This window comes from Lissotriton vulgaris, chromosome 9 (assembly GCF_964263255.1).
Source record: "Lissotriton vulgaris chromosome 9, aLisVul1.2, whole genome shotgun sequence".
NCBI classification, from domain to species: domain Eukaryota; kingdom Metazoa; phylum Chordata; class Amphibia; order Caudata; family Salamandridae; genus Lissotriton; species Lissotriton vulgaris.
The window spans coordinates 799,360,984-799,387,111 of NC_141697.1; the positions used below are offsets into that span (position 1 = coordinate 799,360,984).

General features: G+C 46.5%; 1 protein-coding gene across 2 annotated transcripts in view; it reads right to left on the reverse strand.

Moving 5' to 3' along the window:
• LOC147692286 (putative palmitoyltransferase ZDHHC24) overlaps positions 1-26,128 on the reverse strand; it is a 186,258-nt gene that overhangs the window by 97,782 nt on the left and 62,348 nt on the right. For both annotated transcript variants that reach the window (XM_086938545.1, XM_086938544.1), the window contains exon 4: positions 17,278-17,590. In XM_086938545.1, the coding sequence (XP_086794671.1) occupies positions 17,280-17,590 (311 nt within the window). In that variant the 3' untranslated portion in view covers positions 17,278-17,279. The remainder of the gene's footprint in view (positions 1-17,277; positions 17,591-26,128) is intronic.

Below are 26,128 nucleotides of genomic sequence, written 5' to 3' on the forward strand. Positions count from 1 at the left end.
CCTTGTTCGAGCTTGGCTCAGCAGCAGGAGGGCAGAAATGTGTCTCAGGTCGGCAGCAACCATTTTGTGTTTCCCGGGTTGAGAAGGCTGGCACCGGAAAGACTAGTGACCCCATAAAGCTCACTTCAGAACAGTGGAATCATACCTCTGGGAAGACCTGGCTTGGCAGTTCAATCTGGATTGTTCCCATGAGGCACAGGGTCAAGACTGATTTGCCTACGGCTGGTTCTAAACTGGGGTGGCACGATGAGCAAAGGAACGATGGATTCAACCTAGATCTCTTTACTGGCATGAATGTATGATTTATTCAGCATTCCGTCCATCATTTGTTTGTGTAGCACTTTTCACCCTAAGTGGGATGGGTATGCCCAGGCGTGGGTCCCTTGCTCACTGTGCTACTGGATCCAAGCTACCCTGGCTGATGATGGGTAATACCCAGAAACTGGTCCCAGGATGCTTGTTTCCAGTTCAGGGAAGAGCTGGCTTGGCAGTTAGGTCTGGACTTTTTTCATTAGGCGCAGGGTCAAGACTGATTTGCATATGTCTGGGTCTAAACTGGGGTGGCACGGTGAACAAACAAACAATTGTTTTTATCCAGATCTCTTGACGGGGTGAATGTATGATTTATTCAGCATTCCATCTCACATTTGTTTGCATGGTACAGAGCAATTAGGCATAACCTTCAATGCTTGTGATACTGTTGCCACTAGATGCAGAAAATGCATTTGATTCTGTGGAATGGTCATACCTGATGACGGTTTTGCATATAAAGGGTTTTTGACCTAAATTTTTGACTGGGTCGGGCTACTATACCAAGATCCACTGGCTCAGGACCACGTTAATGGGGCAAGGTCCAGTGAATTCAGGCTTGGCAGGGGCATCAGACAAGGGTGTCCCCTTTCACCGCCCCTGTTCACACTCACAATCGAGTCTCTAGCAACTTGGCTCTGGGTGCACGCTCAACTTGGGGGCCAAAAATGGGACGCACATTTGGAAGACATGATATTGCTCTTCATAAACAATTATCAAATTGTATGTAGCAGACATGGAACACTTGATCCTCAGTATTCTGAATATCCTGGAGGGAATTTGTACATACATCGAGATCTGCATTAATTGGAACAAATTAGTAGAGTTCCCCTTGAAGGAATCCCTCTTAGGGGGTGAGGTTATCCTTTGAGATGGGAGTGGATGGAATTCAGGTATCTGGGCATTTATGTTACCACATGGCCGGATGTTTTTTTCAGAGAAAATCGGAAGCTCATCTTGCATGACTATAAAGGTGCGGTGTCACATTGGAGAAGACTCCCGATCTCCGAGCTAGGCTGAGTGGTCTTGTACAAAATGATATTCCTCCCTAAGATCTTGTATGTACTGCAGAACACACCGTTCACGTTCCGGACAAATTGTTTAGAGATGCTGAGACTACGACTAGGCAGATAACTTGGGATGGGGCCCACTGAGGATTGCCCTATTGAGATCTGATTCCATTCAAACTCAAAATGCATTTCACAAAACACATGCAAATTAAATAAGGAAAATAGTTACTCTTTGCTCCTCACTCCAAAGTAAGAAATAGCCCATTAGTTCCTAGAGTGAAAATGGTGGGGTGCCAGAGGGGTTTAATCCATGCTAATCCTGAAACCAAGACTTTAAATGGAATTTACATCTTATCAGTATTAATTTGGAAAGTGCCCTGTCAGGCATTTAACCAGGCATTTAACCAGGTGTCTAGCTTCCAGCCTTAAGTTAATTTAAGAACTACGAACTGCAATAAATAAGTGTTGCATTTTCCTTTTAAAGTTAGGGAAAGGCTATGCTTATTTTACATTATTATCAGACTGCAGATAGCAGAGCCTGAAAATGAGCAGTGCTCCACTCAGATTTATAACATATGTGGGTCACAGAGGTTTAGAACGGAAGCACTGAGGTGTTTAACTCTTAAATACAAGCTGTTATGAATTCAATATTGGAGCATGACAACAAAATTATATTTCTGAATGCTTTTAAATGAGAGAAAATTAAAATGAAGAGTTAACTTAATGATTAAGTTACTCTTTATTTTAATTTTCTCCCTTATCAAGTTGTCATATTTTCAAACAGCAGGCATCTTGTTCCCCGTGGCTGTTAGACACAATGCCATATTTATAACTGAAAAATACATCACTTTTATTTTAAATGGGAGAAATTTAAAGTGAAGAAATAAGTTTCCATGAAACATTGTCCTAACGTTTTTCTCTACTTTACTTTAAGCCAATTGCGTCCTTTTATATTTTATGAAGCATGTTTATACACTTTAAATTCCTCACATTTAAATAAATGCTTGTTTTCCTGTTATAAACATGGCACCATGTCTACAGGCCACCGGGAATAATAAGCCTGCTGTTTATTAAGACACTGACATGGAAGAAAATTACAATGATGAGTGTTATGTAATGCATATAAACATAAAGCTAACTATTCAGTTAAATTTTCTCTCATTTCAAAGTGTCACATTTACACACAGCAGGCATCTTGCTCCCAGTGGCTGGTAGACACACTACCAAATGTATAACTGAAAAATACAACCAAATTTAAAGTGCACAAAAATGTTCTATCAAGTTTAGAAAAATGTTCCTTATTATGAACATTTTCAGCAACGTTTTTCTGCCCTTTAAATTTCGTCCATTAAAAAAAATGGTTGTACGTTTGTGTTGTACATTTAATGGGGCCACATATGGTGAAAGGTATGTCCTGTGCCACAAGTACATATGACATAGGCTCTATCTTCCATACACATATATTCCACTCATTCACACATGCTCATAAATCCCCACAGACCATGTACTCGCTGACACACATGGCAGCCCCATCATAGTACCCATATTCACAGTATTTTGTTCAAATCATAGTATTAGGCTCAATGGAAATGGACATAAGGTTTAAAGTCAATGAAGCTTGGTGAGGCGGTGCCTGGTAACAACGCTCAAGGTACTTGGCCTTCAGTTTTTTTACTGATCACAAGTACCTCTCATTACAGAAAAGGTTAGAGACCCCTGCGTTAAACATTACCTTGCTCAACCTTAGGATGGATACTTATTTGGGGCCTTGAACCAGGCCCCAAATAAGGCCCAGGCCCTTTTTAAGATTGTCAGGGACCTTGCCCACCCTACGTGTGTGGCCAATACTGTCCCCACATCGCAAGCTTTATGTGACTCACTCGCTGATGCTTTCGAGGAGAAAATCTGCAAAATCCTGGAGGGTTTGCAGGATCCAGTTAATTCCACCACTGGTTTGGGAGCTCCGGAGGCGACGGCCAGCCGACCCCTGCAGAGGGTCTCTTACCTCTGTTTGGAAGCTCCGGCCTCGCCTTCCAGTCGACCCCGACCAGAGGACCATGCCCTGGGGGGTTCGCAGGATCCAGTTTATTCTACCACTGGTTTGGGAGCTCCGGAGGCGATGGCCAGTCGACCCCTGCAGAGGGTCTCTTACCTCTGTTTGGAAGCTCCGGCCTCGCCTTCCAGTCGACCCCGACCAGAGGACCATGCCCTCAGTCTGGGAGCTCCGGCGATAGAGTCCAGTCGACCCCAGCTGAGCAGTTTTCCCTTCCCCTCCTTGGAGGAGTTTGGCAGCCTGGCACTTACGATCTCATCCGGCTCGCCTCTTGATCCTCTCCCTCCAAGACTGTGGAGGGTGTTTCAGGAGGAACTCTTCCAGCCTCTGCATTCCATCTGCTGCCAGTCGTTTGAAACAGGGACCGTACCGGACTGCTGGAAGAAGGCAGTGGTATCTCCGCTCCTAAAAAAATCCACGCTTGACCCCGCTTGCCTCTCCAACTACCGGCCAATCTCCCTGCTTCCTTTTCCAGTCAAAATCATGGAAAAATTGGTCACCCGCACTCTGTCTAGTTTTCTAGAGGGTAACACCTGGTTGGATGAGACGCAATTCGGTTTTCGCCCAGCTCATGGGACGGAATCTGCGCTAGTGACCGTGTTAGATAACCTGCGGGCGCGAGTCGACAGTGGTCGGCCAGCCTTTTTGGTGCTGCTCGACATGTCGGCCGCGTTCGACACGGTCAGCCATCCTACCCTGATCAGGAGGCTGGAAGAGTGCGGGATCAAAGACAGGGCCAGGGATTGGCTGATCTCCTACCTGGACAACCGTCAGCAACGGGTATCGCTCCCTCCCTTCAGCTCAGAGGAGCGGAGAGTGGGACAAGGAGTAGCTCAGGGCTCAGCCATCAGCCCGATACTCTTTAATATTTACCTCCGCCCTCTGATCCAGCTTATTAAATCATTTGGGATCTCCGCATTTAACTATGCGGATGATACCCAGCTGGTCTTTTCACTGGAGGGACAGGATGCAGTCCCATTGGAAACCTTTCATCGGTGCATGCAGGCTCCAGCGGAATGGCTCCGATTGAACTCGTTGCAGTTTAATGGAACTAAGACAGAGGTCCTGTACTGTTCCAATGACCGAGTTCCCCGAGAACTCCCAGACGACTTCTGGCCTCCGTCATTCTCAGAGACAGTGTCAGCTGCACAATCAGCGCGCAACTTGGGTGTCATTTTTGGGCCCAACTTGCAGCTAGACCTGCACGTAAATAAGACTACCTCAACGTGCATGATGCTGATCCTCATGCTGCGCAAAGTTCTGCCTCTCCTCCCTGAACAAGCCAGACCGGAAGTAGTGCGGAGTACCATCCTAAGTCGACTCGACTATTGTAACGCACTACTTCTGGAGGCCCCGATAACACTACTGGGTAAGCTTCAAAGAGTGCAAAACATGGCTGCTAAACTCGCCCTTTCCCGCCCCTACCACAGCTCATCCACGGCAGCGCTACAGGAACTCCATTGGCTGCCGGTTCATCTACGTGTTCGCTACAAAGCTGCGTGCATTGTGTTTAGGGCCATTCATGGCCTGGGTCCGGTCCTTTTGCGAAAAATGTTCGCCTGGTATCTCCCATCTCGAGCGTTACGCTCCTCTTCATCCAGGCTACTTGTAGTTCCACGTTTTCAGAGAGTGAGGATGGGCGGCCGTTCGTTCAGAGTAGCTGCGGCCAAACTTTGGAACTCCCTGCCGATATCCCTAAGGAGTCTTGAGGATCTCTTAGCCTTCAGGAAAGCGTTAAAAACCTACCTCTTCCCCAGGACAGGTTAAGTCACTGAATTTGCTGGCTCATCGTTCAAAGCGCCAGGATGCCCTTGGGGTGACAGGATTGCGCTATATAAATATACCACAATACAATACAAAAAGTTTTGGAGGGACTTCCAGGTAGAAGCAAAGCAAAATATATTATAGATAGGCATGCCTTCGTGAATTTAAAGACCGTTCCCCCATCAGCCATACCAAGGCTTAAAAACCCAACCATGAGCCCCCCACACCAGTTTTCAGATTTGAGCATCTAGCTAGGGGTGCAGCTAATAGCTGTTTTCATCCGCTGGACCTTGATATGGGAAAAGCCTGGCCACTGCCATTCCCATTCTTACCCATCCGAACCCACAGGAGGACGGGCTTAGCTTCCTATCTAAGCTCTGGCTCATGGATTATAGGGTTGTATTTAACTGATGGGAAATTTGGTAAACTGCCAAGCTGACATGAGAGAAAAAAACGTTACCTGAATAAAACTACCTTTTTTCTCAAAGAGAATATTGGGAATAGGAGAATAAAACTGTTACCACACCCACTGTCCAGCTTATGAAAAAACAGAAACCCTCTAAAGACCATAGAAGATATATATAAAAATTGCTGATTGGTGTGATTAATGATGAATTAGCTTTGGAAGAATGCACTGTTTGGCCACTCTAGGGATACAACCCCAACAACAAGGCCGGTTGTATAAAACGGATGGCATTACTAACCCTTCTTTGACTGTGATTTCAGGTTATAGTCCGCATTCAAACTTACAATGATGAGCTCATGTTCAATTCCATAGTGGAGAGATTGTAGCATATTGAAAACACGATTGAGCCTCATCAGAGGCAAACGCAAAGCTATATTTTATTTATCGATGTGCATTATAACAGAGACACTACAGGTTCAGCTACGTAAGAAAAACAAAACAAGAGTTGCATATTTACCCTAACAACCTGCATTACATATGGTGACGATGGAATTTAAGAATACCAATCTGGGGGAGGGTGACAGCTGGTCCTTGTGCATGTCCTCCAGACGGTTAGACTCAAAGGGAGCTGAGGAATGCCTGATGGCCATAGGCCATTAATATCCTAATGGGTCATCCTAGGCAGGATGGGAGGAAGAAGCGGACACTTGCATCTGAATAGGGCTGTGCCTGTCCCCACACAAAAAGCTGCATACCCTTGGAGCCAGGCCAGGGAAGAAAGGCATCCTGTCTTTGAATTCTCCCCCACTTCAAAGGCTCAAATGGGTATTTTTACTGGACCTCTGAAACCATGACTTCAGTGCCAGGAAGAAGGACTGCTGTGCTGGCAGGAGGGACAACCACTCTGCTGAACTGGTTTGCTGTGTTGGCCTTCTGCCTTTTGCCTGGGAGTGAGAAGGACTGGCCTGCATCTCTACATCGTCCGAGAAACTAAGTTACTCCAATGGCTTGATGTCTTGCAAGTCTCAGGGCCATCAAAGACTTCCTTCAACTCTGATTCAGCTGCTGGACTCTGCCAACTGGGAGTCCTGCCCTGTCAAGAGATGCAAATCCAGTCCTGGGCTTTGAAAGTGGGTTCTGCAGTTATTTCTCTTCAAAACCCATGGATCGCCGACTTTGCGCTGATTGGAGCCTACACATCTCCTTCGACGTAGCGCTGCTTCGAGGACATCCCTGAGCGGCTTGACAATGACGCGGAACCTGACTGCTGGGCTCGACAATGACACCTCACCTTTATCATAAGGGGCTTGACGACGACACAGGACCCATCTGCAAGGCCCAACAACACCTCTTCTACCCGACTGCGAGACTCGAAACTGATGCATCAAGTTATAGACATCAATGCATCCTCCGGAGAGGTACTGTTCTCAGCAGATCTACGTGACTTTTTTATTCGACATGTGCTCCATCGTGGTTGGCCTTAACATTTGGATTTACCCCTGTCAAGCACGACCAGATGTCCCCACTTGGTGCGTTGAGCACTATATTGCAAGCAAATCTTTAAAAAATTTGTATCTCAAGTTCTACTATTTTTGTCTTGTTTTACTTATAAAATATTCTTTCTTTTTCTAAACTGGTGTGGAGAGTCTTTTTGTGTTTTTTTCACTGTGTTACTATAATTAAAGTGTTGCACAAAACTTTACACATTGCCTCTTAAGTTAAGCCTGACTGCTCTGTGCCAAGCTACCAGAGGGTGAGCACAGGGTAATTTAGGTTGTGTATCTGTTTAACCTCAACTAGGATTGTGGCCCCTACTTGGACAGGGTGCAAACCTCTGCAAAATAGAGACCCAGTTTCTAACAGTTGGTGTCACCATTTTGAATTGTAGGAAGGAGTCGCAGACTCTGGATAGTGGTACTACTAATAATTCACAATGGGCTTTATAAAATGACATAGAGAACTGTAATAAAGATGAATGGTAGGATCTCCAGACGTAGTCATGAGGTAAGTTTCATGTAGAGGTTTATTTAAGCTAGATGGAAGATGATATATTCAAGTATAATTCAAGGCCCCTCCAGGAGCAGGTTCTTTAGCTGCTCAGCCCTCAGTCTCCAACTGTCTTTCTCTCACAACCAGGCACACCAACATTCTGCTCTCACATCAACATTCTAACATTCCAATACACATTCATACAGGCTGAGCAGCAAGACAAGGAGATCAAAGTACAACATAAACCCATTAAAGCCGGGAGCCTGATTTGTTTTCAGTTGTATAAAGACTGCCCTCACTTCACCTGGTGTGACTGGGTATTCCAAGTCCCGAAGGAGTGTTGGGTCTATGCAAGGGAAGGTAAAGTCTAGTAGAAGCAGTTGTGGGTGTTGGTAGATGTGTGTTGGGGCTGGTGCAGTGTAGAATACCAAGACATGAAAAGCTCAAGGAGATTAGACATGTCAGCATGGGTGTTACCGTTGCTATCTTTAAGTGAGGAAATATGATTTCTCATCAGTTTCTCTTACAATCCATCAATTGTGTGTCTTTTGCAACTTGTAATCCAGCAGAGTATTGGCTTGGTATCCCTTAACATAATATGTTTGGTCGATGTATAGCAGCTTCCGAGCTGCATCTATAATTTATAGATGCTCCAATTCCCCATAGACACAGAGCAGCTTTCAATACACTTTAGGTGAGCCCATAGTCTTATGCTGGGGATCAAGCTGGGAGAGGTGAGCTTCCAAGTCCACCTTTTTGGCTTTGGCCAATTTAGTGCTGTATCAGTTTTCCCTGCAATAACACCTTGGCCACGTTCCACAGAGTTGCACAAGATACATCACCAGTGTCATTATTTTTAAAATAATTCCAAGAGCTTCCTGCATCAAGACCCTCAGCGCTAGATCCTAAAAAGGGATTTCGTTGATGACTCATATAGGGACCAAACTTTGGTGAAGAGCGCCCGTGTTAGGAACACCAGGCGTCATCAGACAAAGTCTGGGTACCAATGGTCAGATGCGTGACTGAAGGGAATGAGAAACTAGGAAGACATAGATCACGGTGTTGTCTTGTGCACATTGGAGTAGAAGACCAAATTAATTCCCTTCGGTAATGCGTTATCTGGTAGAGCCTATCTAGCCAAAGATTCCTTACTTTAGAATATTCCCAAGGCATCAGACTGGATTTGGAAATATTTCGTGAGCAGTACCTCTGCATGCCAGTAGGAGGCATGGTTTGTCTCTGTGTGCCATCATCCGTGCCGGAAGTGAGTTGTGCCTATCCAGACGCCACCCCAGTGTGAAGACGTCAGTTTCTCTTTGTGACTTTCCACCTCAGAAATATGGAGCCACGCAGAACATCAACTAGCGGTGCGATAAACTAGGGGCCTTGAAAGGGGAACAGCCCTTCACTCGGACTCCGTTTGCAGAGCAGGGAAGAAGGGTCAGTGGAATTAGCAGCTAGATCGAGTCTCTACCAGATGAGGTGTTAACAAAGGTAAGTGACTTGTTAATGTGATGGAGACTTTTAGCCATAGATTCCTTACCTTAGAATGGATACTCAAGCAATTAATCTCAGAGGTGGGGCTGCGACATTCATTTTTCTCGAAAGACCTGCAGGCCCAAATGGGCAAAATGACCATCTCGATGGACCGGACAGAAAGGCAGTAGTGCTGTGTAAACATATGTAGGGAAGCCCACGTGGCTGCCTGACAGATATCCAGGACAGATACTCCGCAAGCTAATTCAGCGGTCGCAGCCTTGGGTCTAGTAGAATGAGCTTGCAAACTTTCAGGAGGTAGCTTTTTGGTCACTGCGGAGGAGATTTTGATTCAGGCCACTATCCATCGCCCGATGGTCAGTTTCTGCATCGCCTTTCCATTTTTAGCTTCGACATACCCCACAAAGAGTTGATAGGCCACCCGGAATTGTTTTGTGAGGTCAAGTTAGAACGACACTGCTCTGTTTGAGTTGAGGTGATTGGAGTCTCTCCTCTTCTTTAGAGGGGTGATGCGGCACATAAAAGGTAGGCAGGGCGATGGACTGGGCTACATGAAAGGGAGTGACCACCTTCCTTTGATAGGATGCTACAGTCAGAAGAACCAGCTTCTTTGGGTAGATGTTAAGGTAGGGAGGCTAAAATGATATAGCCTGTAACTCACTGAATCTCCAGGCAGAGGTTACTGCCACTAGAAAGGACATTTGTATAGTAAAGAGCCTGATAGAGCAGTTGTGTAACAGCTCATAAGAAGCACACATTAGAAGTAAAGGACTAAATTGAGGTCCAACAGAGGCATAATAAAGGGTGAAGATGGGAACATGTGGTGAGAGACCTTTCAAAAACCTCCTTATAATAGGGGACTTGAACAGGGGTGGCTGATTTGGCAACCACAGAAATGTCGAGATGGCAGAAAGATGGCCTTTTAAAATGCTAACACCAGAGCCGTGATGGGCTAGAGTAAGAATAAACACAAGAACCCGGGAAAGGGGTGCAGTTAGGGGGTCATCTTGTTTATCTGCACACCATGGCACAATCTAGCTCCTACAGCAGGCTTATACCATCTTGGTGAAGGGACGCCAGGCTGCCAATATAGCATTGTAGACTTCGATCGGAAGGTTGAAAGCTTTCAAATGTTGCAGTTCAATCTCCATGCATGATTGCAAATCATGGTCAGGTTCAGGACAGACCACTGCCCTATTGCTGCAATGTTAGATCATTCCGAAGGGGCAGCCTGGTCGAAGGAACCAATGCTCATGCTCAACAGTTCAGGATATCAGACTCCGTGTCCAATCCAGAGGCACCAGGGTGAGGGTGGGCAGGGTCGTTCCTGATCTTCTTGAGAACTCTGGGCAGGAGTGGTATTAGTGGAAAGGCATATAGGAAGCTTGAGCTCCACACAAGGGATGTATGACGTTACAACGCATACTCTAACAACGCATACCATTACAACGCAATTTTTACAACGCAGGATCCTTTACAACGAATGCCTTTACAACGCATGACATTACATAGCAGATGCTATTACAACGCATGCCATTACAACGTAAGTATAGGTAAGTATATAATTTTAAAAAAAAATGTAATTAATAAATATTTAATTAATTTAATTACATTTTTTTCAAATGTATTTGTAAATATATATATATATATATATATTTATTTTAAAAATAGTGTAGGTGTTAAAAAATAATATTCTAACTCCGGGGGGGAGTAATAGTAGGGTAAGTGCTGGATAATGTAGGGTTAAAAATTACTATTCTAAGTCCATGGGGTGTAATAATAGGGTAAGTGCAGGATAGTGTAGGGGTAAAAATTACTATTCTAACTCCAGGAGGGTGTAATAGTAGGGTAAGTGCTGGATAATGTACGGGTAAAAATTACTATTCTAACTCTAGGGGGGTGTAATAGTAGGGTAAGTGCTGGATAATGTAGGGGTATTAATTATTTATTTATTTAGTAGTTTGTAGAGCGCTCAGCTACCTCCAACGGAGGTGTCCCGGCGCTGAAGATATTACCTCTTAAAGGGTCCGTGAAATGATGTGGGGATTAGAGAATTTAGAGGAGGGAGAAGAGCCAGGTCTTGAGTTTTTTTCGGAATAGGGGCTCTGACTTCAAGAATCTTAGCTCTGTGGGAAGCTGGTTCAACAGTTTGGAGGTGGTCACTGTAAAGCCTCTACCTCCCGTGCGGGTAAAAATTACTATTCTAACTCCAGGGGGGTGTAATAGTAGGGTAAGTGCTTGATAGTGTAGGGGTAAAAATCACTATTCTAACTCCAGGGGGGTGTAATAGTAGGGTAAGTGCTGGATCGTGTAGGGGTAAAAATTACTATTCTAACTCCAGTGGGGTGTAATAGTAAGGTAAGTGCTGGATAGAGTAGGGGTAAAAACTACTATTCTAACTCCAGGGGGGTGTAATAGTAGTGTAAGTGCTGGATAGTGTAGGGGTAAAAATTACTATTCTAACTCCAGGGGGGTGTAATAGTAGGGTAAGTGCTTTATAGTGTAGGGGTAAAAATTACTATTCTAACTCCAGGGGGGTGTAATAGTAAGGTAAGTGCTGGATAGTGTAGGGGTAAAAATGACTATTCTAACTCCAGGGGGGTGTAATAGTAGGGTAAGTGCTGGATAGTGTAGGGGTAAAAATTACTTATTTTTTTTATTTTTATTACTTTTTTTAAATTAATATTAAAATGACTTAAATTAATGTATTTAATTTATTTAAAGTACTTTTTATTAATAATTATTTTTATTGTTTATATTTATTAAAATGTAATTAATTAAATAATTTTTTTAAATTAAATAAATGTTTTAATAAAATGATATACTTAACTATACTTACGTTGTAATGGCATGTGTTGTAATAGCATCTGCTATGTAATGTCATGCGTTGTAAAGGCATTCGTTGTTAAGGATCCTGCGTTGTAAAAGTAGTCCGTTGTAATAGTTGTGTTGTAACGGTTGTTTCCCCCACACAAGACTTAAAGTGTCTCAGCGAGAGAGCCAGCTAGTAATCTTCAGCGTGCAAAACTACAGACATTGTGCTTTCTTGAAGGAGGCGAACAGATTCAAACAAGGCTCGTCCCATCCTTGTTGAGACCTTGCTCCACTTCAGGATGGAGACACTATTTGTGAACTGCTAGGCATCCACGGATGAGTTTGTCTGCCCTGGTGCTTAGAGAGCCCGCCAGGTGTTTACCCATGAGGGATATGCCCAGAAGTTCCAGTCATGTTGTAGATGCAGAGCCTCTTTCAAATGGTCCACAATCCCTCCTGCACTGTTTGTTGCAATACCACATGGGGTGGTGTTGTCTGTAAACACCTGAACCAAAGTTCCCATGACTGAAGGAAAAAAAGGCTTTCAATGCCAGTCGGATCACTCAGAGCTCCGACAGAATCATGTGGGGTCCAGATTCCTCTGATCTCCACCGCTCCTAGATGGCAGCCCCAGCCCAGAGGCGATGCATATGTCACCACAGTCAGCTCTGAGTCGGGAAGGGAGAGGGATTTGTCACTGACCAAATCACTGACCATTAGCCAATACTGCAGGTCTTTGCGATTCCCTCCAAGATCTGGACCATGTCAGCGAGATTCCCCTGATGCTGTGCACACTAGAACTTCAGGCCCCACTGCAGGACCCTCATATGCCAACAGGCATGTGTCACAAGAAGGATGCAGGAGGCCATGAGGCCCAACAGCCTCAGAGTCAGTCTCACCAAAATTCAGGATCGAGGCTGAAACATCGGCATGATAGCCTGAATTTCCCAAACTCCCTGCTCAGGAGGATAGGCCCAAAACTACACTGTGTCCAGAACAGCTCAGATGAAAGGGAGTCCGGTGTGACTTCGGCATGTTGATAGTGAACGCTAGCGAGTGCAGACGGTTCACCGTAGTCTGAAGTGGGAGAGGACTGCCTAGGGGTGAGCCCACCTTCAACAGCCAATCATCAAAGTAGGGAAAGACTGGAGGTCCTGACATCTGTAAATGAGCCGCAACTACTGCCATCACTTTTGGGTGTGCTGGTAAGGCCAAAGGGGAGAATGACAAAGTGCTCTTGACCTAACGTGAACTACAAGGCCTGTCAACAGGCAGGATGGGGATGTGAAAATAAGCAACCTGTAAGTACAGCAATACCATCCAGTCTCCTGGGTCGATGGCAGACAGGTATTGAGAAGGCACAGGTCTATAATAGGACAAAGTCCTACGTTCTTTTTGGGCACCAGAAGCTAGTGGAGTGGCAATCACTACCTTCTTCTGATGCCAGCACCTTCTCTATAGCTCCCTTCACCAAGAGAGCTAACTCTTCCTGATGAAGCAAGAAGAGGTTGTCCTCTGTCAGCTTGTCGTAAGTAGGTGGCATGGTTGGGCGGGTGGTCACAAAGGGGAGAGATGAGGTGCAAAAACCAACCGTCTGATATTATTGCCTTCAAGTGATGCAGGTGATGGTGTATCCTGCCACATACTGGATGCCCATGATGATCGGAGGGCATACTAAAGGGGTTTGCAGACTGCTGATGGGGTATTGGACTGGCTTACGTGCCCTGTTAGAATTGCATCCTCTATCACGTGGTCTGTGGGACATGTGTCGTCGGCCACAAGAAAAACAGGATTGCTGGCTGGGGTGGCTGGGCATGTAAAGGTTAGAAGCCCCTTCAGTGGCCACGAAAGGGGCGGAAGATGGACTGGGGTTGGAGTTGGGCTATGGAAAGGCTGTAGCTCTGCTTTCCTTAAATCACTTGAATGCAGACTATGCCTTCTCTCCAAACACCCGGGACCTATCAAAGGGCATATTCATGGGTGAGGCTTGGGCATCCCTTGAAAAAACAGTGGTTCTCAGCCAGGCCTGGTATCTAAGGGCCCACGATGAAGAAATGCAGAGCCCAACCAGTCAGTCATATCCAGTTCCCATTGGATGGCAAACTCCTCCAAGACCATGGGCAGCACTTGCCCCAACCAAGTTCCAGAATGTGCGGGAGTATCGGACCATGAGGCGAACGGTGTTCACTGACCACAGTGTCAGACGGGCAGAAGAAAACATCCTCTTCACAAAGGTATCCAGACTTTTTGTATTCCCTGTCCGGTGGAGCGGTAGGGAATGCAGTTTACCTTTGGAGGTGGCGGCCCAGACCACTAAGCTCTCCGGGGTGGGGTGCTGGGTGAGGAAGCTGGGGTTCCCTAGGAAGGGCGACGGCAGCGGGCAATTGTTCATCTCCGAGCCTGGTCCAAGCCCTGCACAGATGCTCCTGTGCGTTGGACATCAGTAAGAGTTTCATTGAGTGGAAGTGATAGTTCGGAAGGGGCAAGACCTGGCTGTAGCACCTCTGTCAAAACGTTCATCTTGACTGCCACCGAGAGTAGTGTAAAATCTATGACCCCAGCACCATCCTCACCACCAGTGCGAATGAGGCATCTTCCTCCATATCCACGGTAGGGGAGAAACAAGGCTAGAGTCTGAGGAGAGGACCACTGGCATCCGCCAGATCCTGTCCTCTGGGTCCTCTAACCGTTATCCATAAGGGTCAGCAGACCCTTATCATATATCTACTAATCCAAGCCCATGATAGGAATAAGGCACTGGTTCTGTCATGGAGATTCTGCACCTGGTTGGCACCGGCATCATACGATGCCCTTCCGGCTCTGTATAAGAGTTGGGGATGACGAAAGGGTTGGTGCCACCATGGGATGTCAGTGGTGCCAGGGGTGTTGGCACTGGAGCCGCGGACAGTGGAGGTAGCTTGACCAACACTGGCCGGGATCCACCTATGGATCCAAAGGACCCGACTGGTGTTGGGGGTGATCTCGCCGGTGAAAGGCCAGTATGGATCCCTACCTAGCCCGTGGGGTCCGAAGGTGCTCCAGTTGGAACGGGCAGCCTAAATAGGAGATGCATGGCCTAAAAAACACATTACTGATGGAGGTCACTCCGGAACCCAGTAGATCTGGGAGGCACAGAGACTGTCAAGGCACAGGCTCCAAAACAGAGCAAGGCATCGAGTGCCAACGCTCCCTGTCTCATCAGATGACTTTGACGGATTTGGCAAAGTCGAAGACCTCTTCGAAAAGGCGAAGACCTCTTCGACTTCTTGCAATTGTGAGACTTACCCAATGACCTCAACTGCAACAACGAGCGCTTGCAGTGGCTCTGCGGCCGATCCCGAGGCCTTCCTCTTGACCGAAATCGTGAGAGTTGCGGCACTGCACAGGGATAAGTTTGAGGGTTCTGGCATTCCACATCCGAGAGTAAAGCTCCTGCCCACCATTGTAAGCAATGCCGTCCCCAGGCCTCCTCAAAGTTTGCAGCCCTTTGAGCCTCTGTCTCCCAGAGGCCCACCCTCAACAACTGTCGTGGCGAGGGGCATTGCTTGTAAAGCTGTCTAGTACGGCTCATCTCAAAAAGGCCATTGTCATAGGATCTGGCCCATGACCCATGAGAGAACGCAAGGTATGAAAGTCGCCACATGGTCAGCCTCCCCCAGATCCACCAGCCAGCAGAGGGGCACCCCATTCAGCAGTGTCTGGCATGGTCAAGATCCGCCAGGCCTCCACTATCGATTTTAGTAGATACACGGTCTCCTCCCAAGTAAAGAGGAGATGGAATGGATGGCCTAATTTCCTTACTCCAGAGGAAGGGCTGAGAGATCCAGGTAAAGCATGGGTCTGTGGCAACGGAACTGCACTGGCTGGGACTCCCCCACTCTGAAGAGAATATCCTCCTTAATTCGGAAGTCATGGACACATGCTAGGATAACCAGGGGCGTACTACACCAGGCCCCAGGTGCCCCGCCCTGTAGGCTCTGTCCAACCATAAATGGCCCTCCACGTTGGGGTCCAAAATATGGCAAAAGAGGGCCTGTACAGAACCAGCAACATCCAGCCCCTCCACTACTAGTGGCACCCTGCTTATGCCAATGTTCTTTCCGTGGGAGCGGTTATCCAGGTCCTCCGTGTAGGCCTGCAGGACAGCTTGTTGCTCCTGCAGGTGCAGGACCTCCTGTCTGAGATGCTAAACATCCTCTCTGCACCCATTTTCTCCATCCTCAAGTGCAGACACCTTGTCCCCCACCTCCGCCAAGTTGCTTTTGACATCCTTAAGATCCAGTGACAGCTCACGCTTCACTGAGTGCATATCGTTGTGAAGGGAGGGGAGTAGCATTTCCATGCATTACCTTGTTAGCAGGACTTTTACTACTCCCTCATCCAAAAGATGTTGAGGTTGCTATGCATCCCCCGCCAGGGGAGTTCCCAGGGCACGTCAGTATCTCTTTCAACAAGCGAGCTTTCTGAATCCTTGCTGCTGCCATGGTGTACCGGTGCAGTCGCCTGTGTGAAGGGCATTCTGGCTCTCACCTGGGTGATAGTCCTAGTGTCCCTGGAGATCCCACTGTGCTGTTGTCCCGGATGTGCAGAGCTCCTCGATGCCAGAAACAAAAGGGGCAGAGGGCACCCTGAATAACCCATGATGCCCCTGGTATCCAGGCCAGCCCCCACTAGTCAGTGGAAGGCCTGTCTACACTGCAGCTGTCTGAAGAGTTCAGATGGTGGGCCTCAATCCTATGGGCGACATCGAGGTACAGGCATGTACTGGTACCAACTCTCTGTAGGAGGGCACGGTCCTCGATGCGCTGTGCCACGTTCGCTAGGGTCCCCTGCTAATACCTCAAAGTGGGTGTCATCCTGCCATGGCGCTGCAACATGGAGGGCCCATTCAGCAATGGCCTGCGGCCGCTGCCTCGAACTGTGTCAATCCACTGTGAGGAGTTGGCGGCTCATCTTGAGGAGTCTTCAGGCCCATGCTGCTCCAGAAGGGGCCATACGGATCACAGCCCAATCCTTTGCGTCGGGTGCAGGTTGCTCACCTAGACGCCACCATCTCGGGGCGCAGAGCTGATTAATAGTCAACCAATGAGCGGTCCCCAGCAATAAATGTGGTCCTGGACCAGCTATGTATTTGCCCGGGGCCCGCCACATCAGCTTCGGACTTTCTTTGCAGCTTGCACTGGGCCGCAGATTGCCAGAGGTCTGGTGTCGGTAGAGGGCTAGAGGGGGAGCAGAACAACATACCTCACATGGCTGCCATCTTGGCCCCACCTCCTCATTTACCCAAATTTAGGCTGTTTTGATATTGTTACAGATGTGCCAAACAAAATATATATTATGTTCAAATGAGTTTCTAGTACAAATGTTCAACATGTTTTTAGATTGTAAAATGAACATTCCTACCATAGTACCACCCTTTCATAAACCCTGCTCACCTTCAGAGGTCAGATGACTTCAGTGGCTGCTGGACTGGAAGTGTCCTTGTCTCAAAATGGATTCCATCACCTGGCAGAGGGGAGTGGATCCATGGAAACAGCAAAACCAAGAACCACCGCATTCCAAGAAACTCGGTTATATTGCGTTTCCACCCCATGTCATACAGATATTTCCCAGTGTACCACTCTTTGCAGGTGGCCCCTTTGAAGAGTAATGCCATGTTGAGGATCAGGAATGCAGAGCAGAAGAGAAGACCCACCACACAGGTGTCCGCTACAAAGGCAAAGACGAAGGCTGAAGCGCTGACTTGACCTGGGGCAAGATACAACATGAGTAGATTTATTGCTTCAGTGGAAACTAACATTGCAAGGAAAGCAGTTCAGCAATAGATGAAAATATTAATATAGCATAGAAACAGTCTTTTCATATAATCATTACACACACACACACACACTCTAAATAATGAAAATTAGCCTCTCTAATACTCCTCTCCTTACTTGGTATATTAAGTAATTCTAAGAGATAAAGTGATATGGATGGGATCTCATAGACTATTCAATGTGGCACCTCTAAGTAGAACCTCTAGGCTTCAGGCTTCAAGACAAGAAACGTATGCATATATATGAAACGATACATGACCATGCCTCAAAACCTAAAATATAATTTAAGGTAAAAAAAATCTTCTTGGAACAAATCATACATTAAATGTCCTCCTTGAAACTAAACCTAACAAAAACAGAAATCCACCCCCCCCCCAACACTCCAAAGAATCTTCAGCTATTGTTTAAGAATCAGAACAAACAAGATCTTAACCCTCCTTCGTTCCATTCTTAAAATCACTTGGCCTTATCATTGACCATAATAGGTCCAAAATAAACAAATGAATCCGCAACAAGCTGTTCTTCTATCTTCTAAGGAAGCTGACATTATCAATTACACTCACAGACGTGAACAGCGGTACAAAATAAATAATACATTTGGACGGTTGTAAGGCCTATATCATAGATACTCAAAGTACGGCCCGGGGCCACTTGCAGCCATCCTCACTTTTACATACGCCCCCATCGTCAAAAGCAGCGATGGGCTGGTGAGTACTTTAATTAAAACTAACATCAAGAATGATGTTAAATAAACTGGCAAGCATTTATTTACATGTACCTGAAGTTAAATTAAAGAAGGGAGAGTAAATAAGGTGTCCGGAACCGCTTAGCTTTAGTAATTCCTTCATTTTTAAAGACATCTTAGATAAAGCATGTGAAAAAAAGTAGAAATCTCTGCAAAATTTAAAAAGGTGTATTTTATTTTCATCTCAAAGCACATTTCACCTTAGTAAATCAGATCAAATTGCTGCATTGGGAGGTTTCTTTTTTTTTTTTTAAATGATAGTTTTCAAACATGTATTTAGACACATTCTGGCTTCCAACTATCTAGACATCAATGCCAAATGTGAGCTAAGAGGCAAGTCGGTTGTCAGGTGCATCCTAGTGGTGGCCTGGGGTGTTATGAAACATGGACAGCATTTTAATGTAATAAAACAAAGTCAAGACAAGGTTTTGTACTGCACACGTCTTGAAACATGTATTTTGAGGTTCCCTTTTATGTGATAATGAAGAAAAAGGAGGTAAAAAGAAAAATATAATTGCCAGAAATCACACAAATTGGCCAAGTGGGGAAGGCGGGATTGATCCACGGTTTTCTGATTTACATTGTGCAATTCTGCCACTAGATGTATATGCTTCGCTTCACCCACCTTACACGATTTCCTCACCCGACCTACTCCTTGCTGGCATAAGTGTGGTCCTTAGTCACTTCATAGACCATACTTAGTGGCACCAGGAGAAATGTTTGTGAGTATTCATGGCCTATATCATCTGGCCGGCCCAAATCAACTATCACTCCGCTCAAGACCATATTTTATACAAGTACCTGCCTTGTTAAAGGCGCTGACAAATGAGACTACATCTCACTCATTTGAAACCCCTCCATTGGCAAGCACTGGAGGTTAGAATCCACTTTAAAATAGCACGTGCCAATTTCAAAGCCCTCCATATTCCCAAATCTAGAACCATATACACCCCGTAGCAGGACGTAGAGGCAATAGAAGTGAATGGCACCAAAATTTTAAAAAATTAAAAAAAACTTAAAACAGTGAAGCAGTCTTTCTCTTGAAAATCAAAGACTCGTGGACAGTCTTCCAGATCATCTAAGACTCAACTCTTACTGGCTATCCTTCCATAAAATATTTAAAACTTTTGTTCCGCACCTTAAAGTCTAACCCAGATTATTTCTCCCTACTCCCCTTTCCTCTTAAAGCCAACCATTGAGGTTCCGTGACGATTGTAAGTGGTGTTTCCGACTCGAACGAATATGGTCGAGTTTGGTATCTACGAACCGCAAATGACGAGTTTAGTTGGTGTGTGTAGTTTCGCTGTGCTAACCTGAACCGTTTGTTTGTTACGTGGGCTTTTCTATCTGTACCCACGGGTTCCATCTTGGATACGGCATCCATTTTGTCTCTTGCCCTCAAGTAGCCAGCGAACGGACGTTGTCCGCTTCGCGACCCTGGGATTCCCAAGACATTCGCGGAAGACACATGTCCTTTGAAAGTGTCTTTATGACGAGGGGGATGATACTGTAAGGCAGATGGCCCCGCTCGAGGCTCATCTTGCCGTGCCGGTTTATTGTCTCAGCCGTGCATCCCATTAGGCACGTCCCTTTGATGCCTGTAGCTCGTGTTTCCCGATACCTCCCCTTTTACACCCTTTCTGATCTCCCCACTGTTTCCATCTTCCTCTGCACCTGTCCTTGTTCCTTCTTCGATCTGTTTTACTGCCGATTGGAATGTACTAATGGTAGGAAGATGGGTTTTTACAGTTGGGAACCGCCAAATGTTTCCGCACTTATGTTCCGGACCTTGAATGTATCAAAGTGACTGAAGTGACCCCTCTCGGGGATAATTATGGGAACCGGGTTGTAAACCTTTGTGTACCATGTAACCCTATGGGAGAAACATGTATAAAAGGAGCGATCCACAGTAGCAATTTGAAGCAGTCTCCCCAAGTTGCACGTGTTGTACTTGTTGTGACTTCTGTGTTCCCTGCAGTAAATAAACCTCGAATCTTTGACGCCGAAGGAAGTGTCCCATGTCTCTGTCACTTGTACGCCGGAACAGGTTACCCACGAAGGTTTCAGGTGTTGTCCCCTGGCACCGCTGGGTCTTAAAGAACCCAGTCCTTCAGTTGGCGCCCACCGTGGGGCTGCATCAGTGGTACCGGTCCAAGCCCGACGATCGTGAGGAACTTCGTGTGAAATCTCCGAGGGAAGGTGCACTCCGCTTCATCGATCCTGTTGTCGAAATAAGTGGCCCGAAGACTTTTCCCGCGAAGATTCCCGCCTCCTGACGGCTGCGACGGACTGCTGCCCTGACTGTAGACCTGTTTTGGCGCCTGGCGTAGACCTTGGTATAGCGAGACGATTGACGGGCCTTCCTGGTGACGCCATCGACTTTTGAGTTAAGTATTTGTGGGTCGCTCCCAGAGTTCTTGGTTGTGGTTGCTTAGTTGTTGCATGGTTCCATTGCATTTGTGGTTCTTGGTACTTTGTTGTGATATTTGACGATTGCAGTCGCCAAAGACCGAGGGTTTTTGCTCTTTGCTGGGACTTGGTAAATCCCGTAACTCTTGAAGTTTGTGGAACTCGGCTAGTGTGCAAGATGCCTGGTCGCAGTACTCTGTTCAGTTGTTTTAGACGTTGTGGTACGGATTCCCGGCTGGAGGACTCTTGTCCGATACCTCCGGTTGGAACTCCCACTTATGAGCTCTACAGTAAGCACGGGCTAGGCCCGATTACCCTTAATAAATATTGGATTCGTTACACCAAAAAAGATGGTGTCCTTAGTTGGCCACCTCATGGTAGTTTTGAGACTCCGATTTTAGATAACCTCGAGGCAAAATTGTTTAAGAAAAAGTCAAGGCCGGCCATGTTTGATGCCTTTCGGTTGTGGCGTAAAGAAGCCCGACAGAAGGAGATCAGACAAACTAAACGTAATCAGAGAAATGGTGTGGCTACCATTGTAAAGAAAGCAGAGCAGTTTCAGCGTGATAAGGAGGATAAGGAAAAGGAAGTATTTGATAGGCTACAGCGCATGTCGATAGATAAATGCTATCCTGTTTTGCCTACGGAGTCGGATAACAAGGAAGAAATAGTTGAGGATCCTTTAATGTCCTATCTTATGAAGTCGCCACCTCCGTATGTACAGGGTACCGCGGCTCCTGTGGTCCACCCTGTACCTGCTCCTCAACCTATTCGTCAACCTGCTCCTCAACCTGCTCCTCAACCTGCTCCTCAACCTGCTCCTCAACCTGCTCCTCAACCTGCTCCTCAACCTGCTCCTCAACCTGCACCCGTTCTTCCGACTGTTCCCGCTCCTTTGCCTACTGCTGTTCCTACTGCTCCTCCGCTCGTACTTCCACATACTCCTGCTCCCGCTCCTGCTTTACTTACTCCTGTTGCTTCGTCTATCTCTACTCCTTCTCTTGTTAATCCCTTATGCTATTCTTCTCCTTCTACTCGAAATCGTTCCTCTCCGGTTGCGGCTAGCTTCTTTAATTCTCTTGGCCCTGTTCTTGGGTCCGCTGGTTCGGACGGTCCTCAAAGGCGTAGTCAGCTTCCCGGTAACAGGGAACGTGCCGCGCTGTATAACATGGCGATGGGTTGGATGACATATCCTCTTAGAAATCCTCCACGTGCTGTACTTGATACGTTCTGTCAATTCAATATTCCGACACAGAGATACGTTTTCGAAGAAATGTGCAAGGTTCTGCGCGATCAAATATCGGCCGATGCATCTGATGATGTATTGACCGCTTTATCTGATCTACAACTTCAGTTCTCGAGCGGAATGATAGTGGACACCAACGTTCGACGTGCTGTCGAACGGTTGTTATCTTTTCGTCCCTCTCCGATACCTCAAGCTTTGTTCGTTGAGGACGTTGAGAGGCAGTTAGATGCGTCTGGTCAGTTTCCCATGCGTGAAGTTCCACCAGTGTGGATGCCGGGTGATGCCGCCCAAGTTCCGCCGATTCTGCCACATTTCCAGAGAGTGTGGATACATCTCCCATGGAAACGATCAGAAGTGTTGCAGGTGAAACAATCTTTGCCTGACCCTCGCAAAAATCCGGCGGGGTACTATAAAGAATTGTCGCAGCTCGTAGACGCTACGATAATGAATCTTGCCGATATCGATATGTTGTTTGGCAATGTCGTACCACAACCGGTATGGGCTAAGATTCGTCAGGAAGATCATGCAAACGAATTGGGTGGTGATTGGGCTGCCCTTACGGCGGCAGATACACGACAAATTGGTGGGGCTAAGCCCGAACAGCTCATTACAGCTCTCCCTCAAAGAATAATTACATTAATGAAAACACTTATGCCAGCTATGAGGGTGAACTGGGACAAATTGTCAGCTTGTAAACAGAAGAAGGACGAGAGTGTCTCTGATTTCTTTACGAGATTTGAGGAGGCATTCATCGACCATAGTGGTCAGGATATGGGCACTGAGGGCGGTCAACGGCTGTTTGTGGATAAATTTGTCTCAAATTTATTGCCCGACTTGAGCACTAAATTAAAAAACTCTGAGAGTGCGTGGGCCGTTTCTACCTCTGCTCAAATATTGGCTACGGCACAGTATTACGAGAACAGAGAAAAAGAGGAGACCGACCGCGCTGATAAAAAGACGAAAGAACTTAAAACAAAAGTGTTGTTGCAGCAGGCTTATCCTCCGCGTTCGAATCAGAATGCTTCACAGCAAAATAGACCACAGTCGCAATCGAATAGGTCGCAATCTCGAAATGACTCCTCTTCCCAAAGATCTTCGTTAGGGTACAATCAGTGTGCCTATTGTAGACAGGAGGGTCATTTAAAATTCAATTGTCCTGTTCTAAATGATGGAAATAGTGGTAACCCCTCCAGAGGAGGTCGTGGTGGTTCTCAGCAGACATCAAGTGGTAGGGGTCGTGGTGCTCAAAATGATCGTTCAGATAACTCATCGAATTCCAACAACTGTTTTGATCAACGTGGATCATCGCAAGAACGATCTGCGCAGTACAATGTAGACGATTATTATGTCGATCAAGGAACTGACGACAGTAATTACTAGGACAGCCATAGACAAGGAGAGGGAGTAGTATCAGTTCCGGTTGATCAGAGAGGGCCTTACGTCGCAGTTGCTACATCGGGCGTCGTTGAGCCTTTTCTGTTGGACACTGGTGCAGCGAAAAGTTCCATAATGCATTCGAAACTCCCTGGCGCACCTTTGTCTGGCTTAACAAATGTTTCCGTTGGATTCTCTGGCGCCCCCGTTAGCAATCCAGTTTCTCGCCCTTTGCCCCTTACAATTGGGCCTTGTGAGCTTCAAGCTCCGTTGATTTTGACTACTGGTTGTGGTGAAAATCTTTTGGGCCTGGATTTGCTAAAACGTTTGTATGCAACTTTGTATTGTTCTCCTGCGGGTGTAAAGCTTACGTTAGGTGAGAGGGTTGTCTCTCCTATGTACTTGTCTCTCGATAAGCTTCCACCGGAATTGAGTTCTCTTCCTGCATCTTTGTGGGCAACAGGTCCCAATGATGTGGGCCTGCTCGACATCTCCCCTTATGTTGTTCAGCTGAAATCTAATGTGCGATTGCCACGTATTCCCCAGTATCGAATCTCTCTTGATGGTGAACGAGCACTGTTAGCGATCATCTATGATCTGATTGAGAAAGATGTTATTGAAGAAACTCGGGGAAACGTGTGCAACAGCCCTGTACTGCCCATTCTAAAACGTACTGATCCTTCGAAACCGCCTGTTTATCGTTTTGTTATCGATTTACGGGAGGTCAATAAAATTGTGATTCCTCAGTTCCCTGTTGTGCCTGACATCACGGCGCTACTGACTCTGATTCCAGCTTCTGCATCTTGGTTTTCGGTGATCGATCTGAAGAATGCTTTCTTTAGCATTCCGATTGCCGAAGAAAGTAGAGACCTTTTCGGTTTCTCTCTTGGTGGTCGCAGCTTCCGGTTTAAACGTGCTCCTCAGGGCTACTGTGAGAGTCCATCGATTTACAGTCAAGCCTTGAAGGGTCAACTGGATGCGTTTACGTTGCCGGCTGGTGCGGCTTTAATCCAATATGTCGATGACTTATTGGTGGCTGCGGATACTCAGGACATTTGCAAAATTGCTACGGTGTCGTTGCTGCAGCATCTCTGTGACTTACATCACAAGGTGTCACCTTCTAAACTCCAATATTGTTGTCAAGAAGTAACCTATCTAGGTCACTTATTGTCAAAGGAGGGAAGGCGGTTGACCCCAGAGAGAATTGCAGCAATTGCGCGAATGACTGTGCCAACAACCCAAAGAGATGTGCGTGCCTTTCTAGGTATCACGTCGTATTGCAGGCAATGGATTCCGAATTTTTCATTGCTGGCGAAACCATTGGTGGCTCTTACGTGCAAGGATGTTTCAACTCCTTTACCATGGACGGATGAATGTCAGAGGAGTTTTTCTGAATTGCGTGACTCATTGTGTTCGGCTCCTGTGTTAGGTACTCCTGACTACAGTAAGCCGTTTACATTATATGTTCACGAGAGGGAAGGTTGTGCTTTGAGTGTCTTAACGCAACCTTTTGGTGGAAAGCAACGTCCATGTGCATATTTTTCCTCGACCATGGACCCGGTAGCTAGAGCATTGCCGAGTTGCCTGAGAGCAACAGCGGCAGCTGCGGTGTCTATCCGACAATCAGCAGGATTGGTCATGGATAATATGCTCACGGTGATGGTTCCGCATGCAGTTGACACTCTTTTGAATCGTACGAAAACTCAGCACTTGACGAGTGCGAGGTTGTCTGGGTACGAGTTGACGCTGTTGGCAAGTCATATTCAGATAAAACGTTGCAATGTTCTGAATCCGGCGACTTTGCTACCAGTCAGTACGGAGTCAGATGAAACAGCAGAACATGACTGTTATTTGAGGACTGAAGAGGAAACAAAAGGTCGAGTGGACCTTAAAAACACTCCTTTGGATGATCCCGATGATATTGATATTGAGATATTGAGATGTATTTGTAAAGCGCTCGTTCGCCCGGGGGCTTCATGGCGCTGTAGACAGGGACACAGCGCATCAGTCACAGGAAGCAAAGAGGAACTCATCAAAACGCTTGAGAAAAGAGCCATGTTTTGAGGGAGTGTCTGAAAATAAGGATGTTTCCGCACATTTTAAGGTGAAGAGGAAGGGAGTTCCACAAGGCAGCTGCAAGGTGGTCAAAGCAGCTGCCTCCAAGACGCTTCCTTTTATAAGTAGGGACAGTCAGAAGATGTTTATGCATGGAGTGAAGATTCCTAGGGGGGTCATATTTTTTAAACAGATCTCTGATGAATAGGGGGCCTGATTGTTGTAAGGACTTAAATAAAATACAACCAGTCTTAAAAGCCACCCTTTGCTCAACAGGCAGCCAATGTAGTTGTTTTAAGCCCAGTCTGACAGACTGCCTCTTAGGTAGATTCAGAATGAGTCTGGCTGCCTGATTCTGAATCAGCTGGAGGCGCTTTAACTCGCCGACCGGGAGCCCAAGATAGAGACTGTTGGAGAAATCCAATCTAGACAGAACCAGGGAGATAACAATCTGTGTGAGCGCCTCCAAAGAGAAGAAACGAGCAATTTTCTTAATTTTCTTCAGCTGAAATAGACTGGAGGACACCACTGCGCTGACCTGCCTTTTCAGAGACAGATCTTCGCTAAAGAAGATTCCTAGGCTCTTAACCGAGGACGATTTAGATGGGGGGGGCTCCCATGCTGGACGGCCAAAAGCCAGG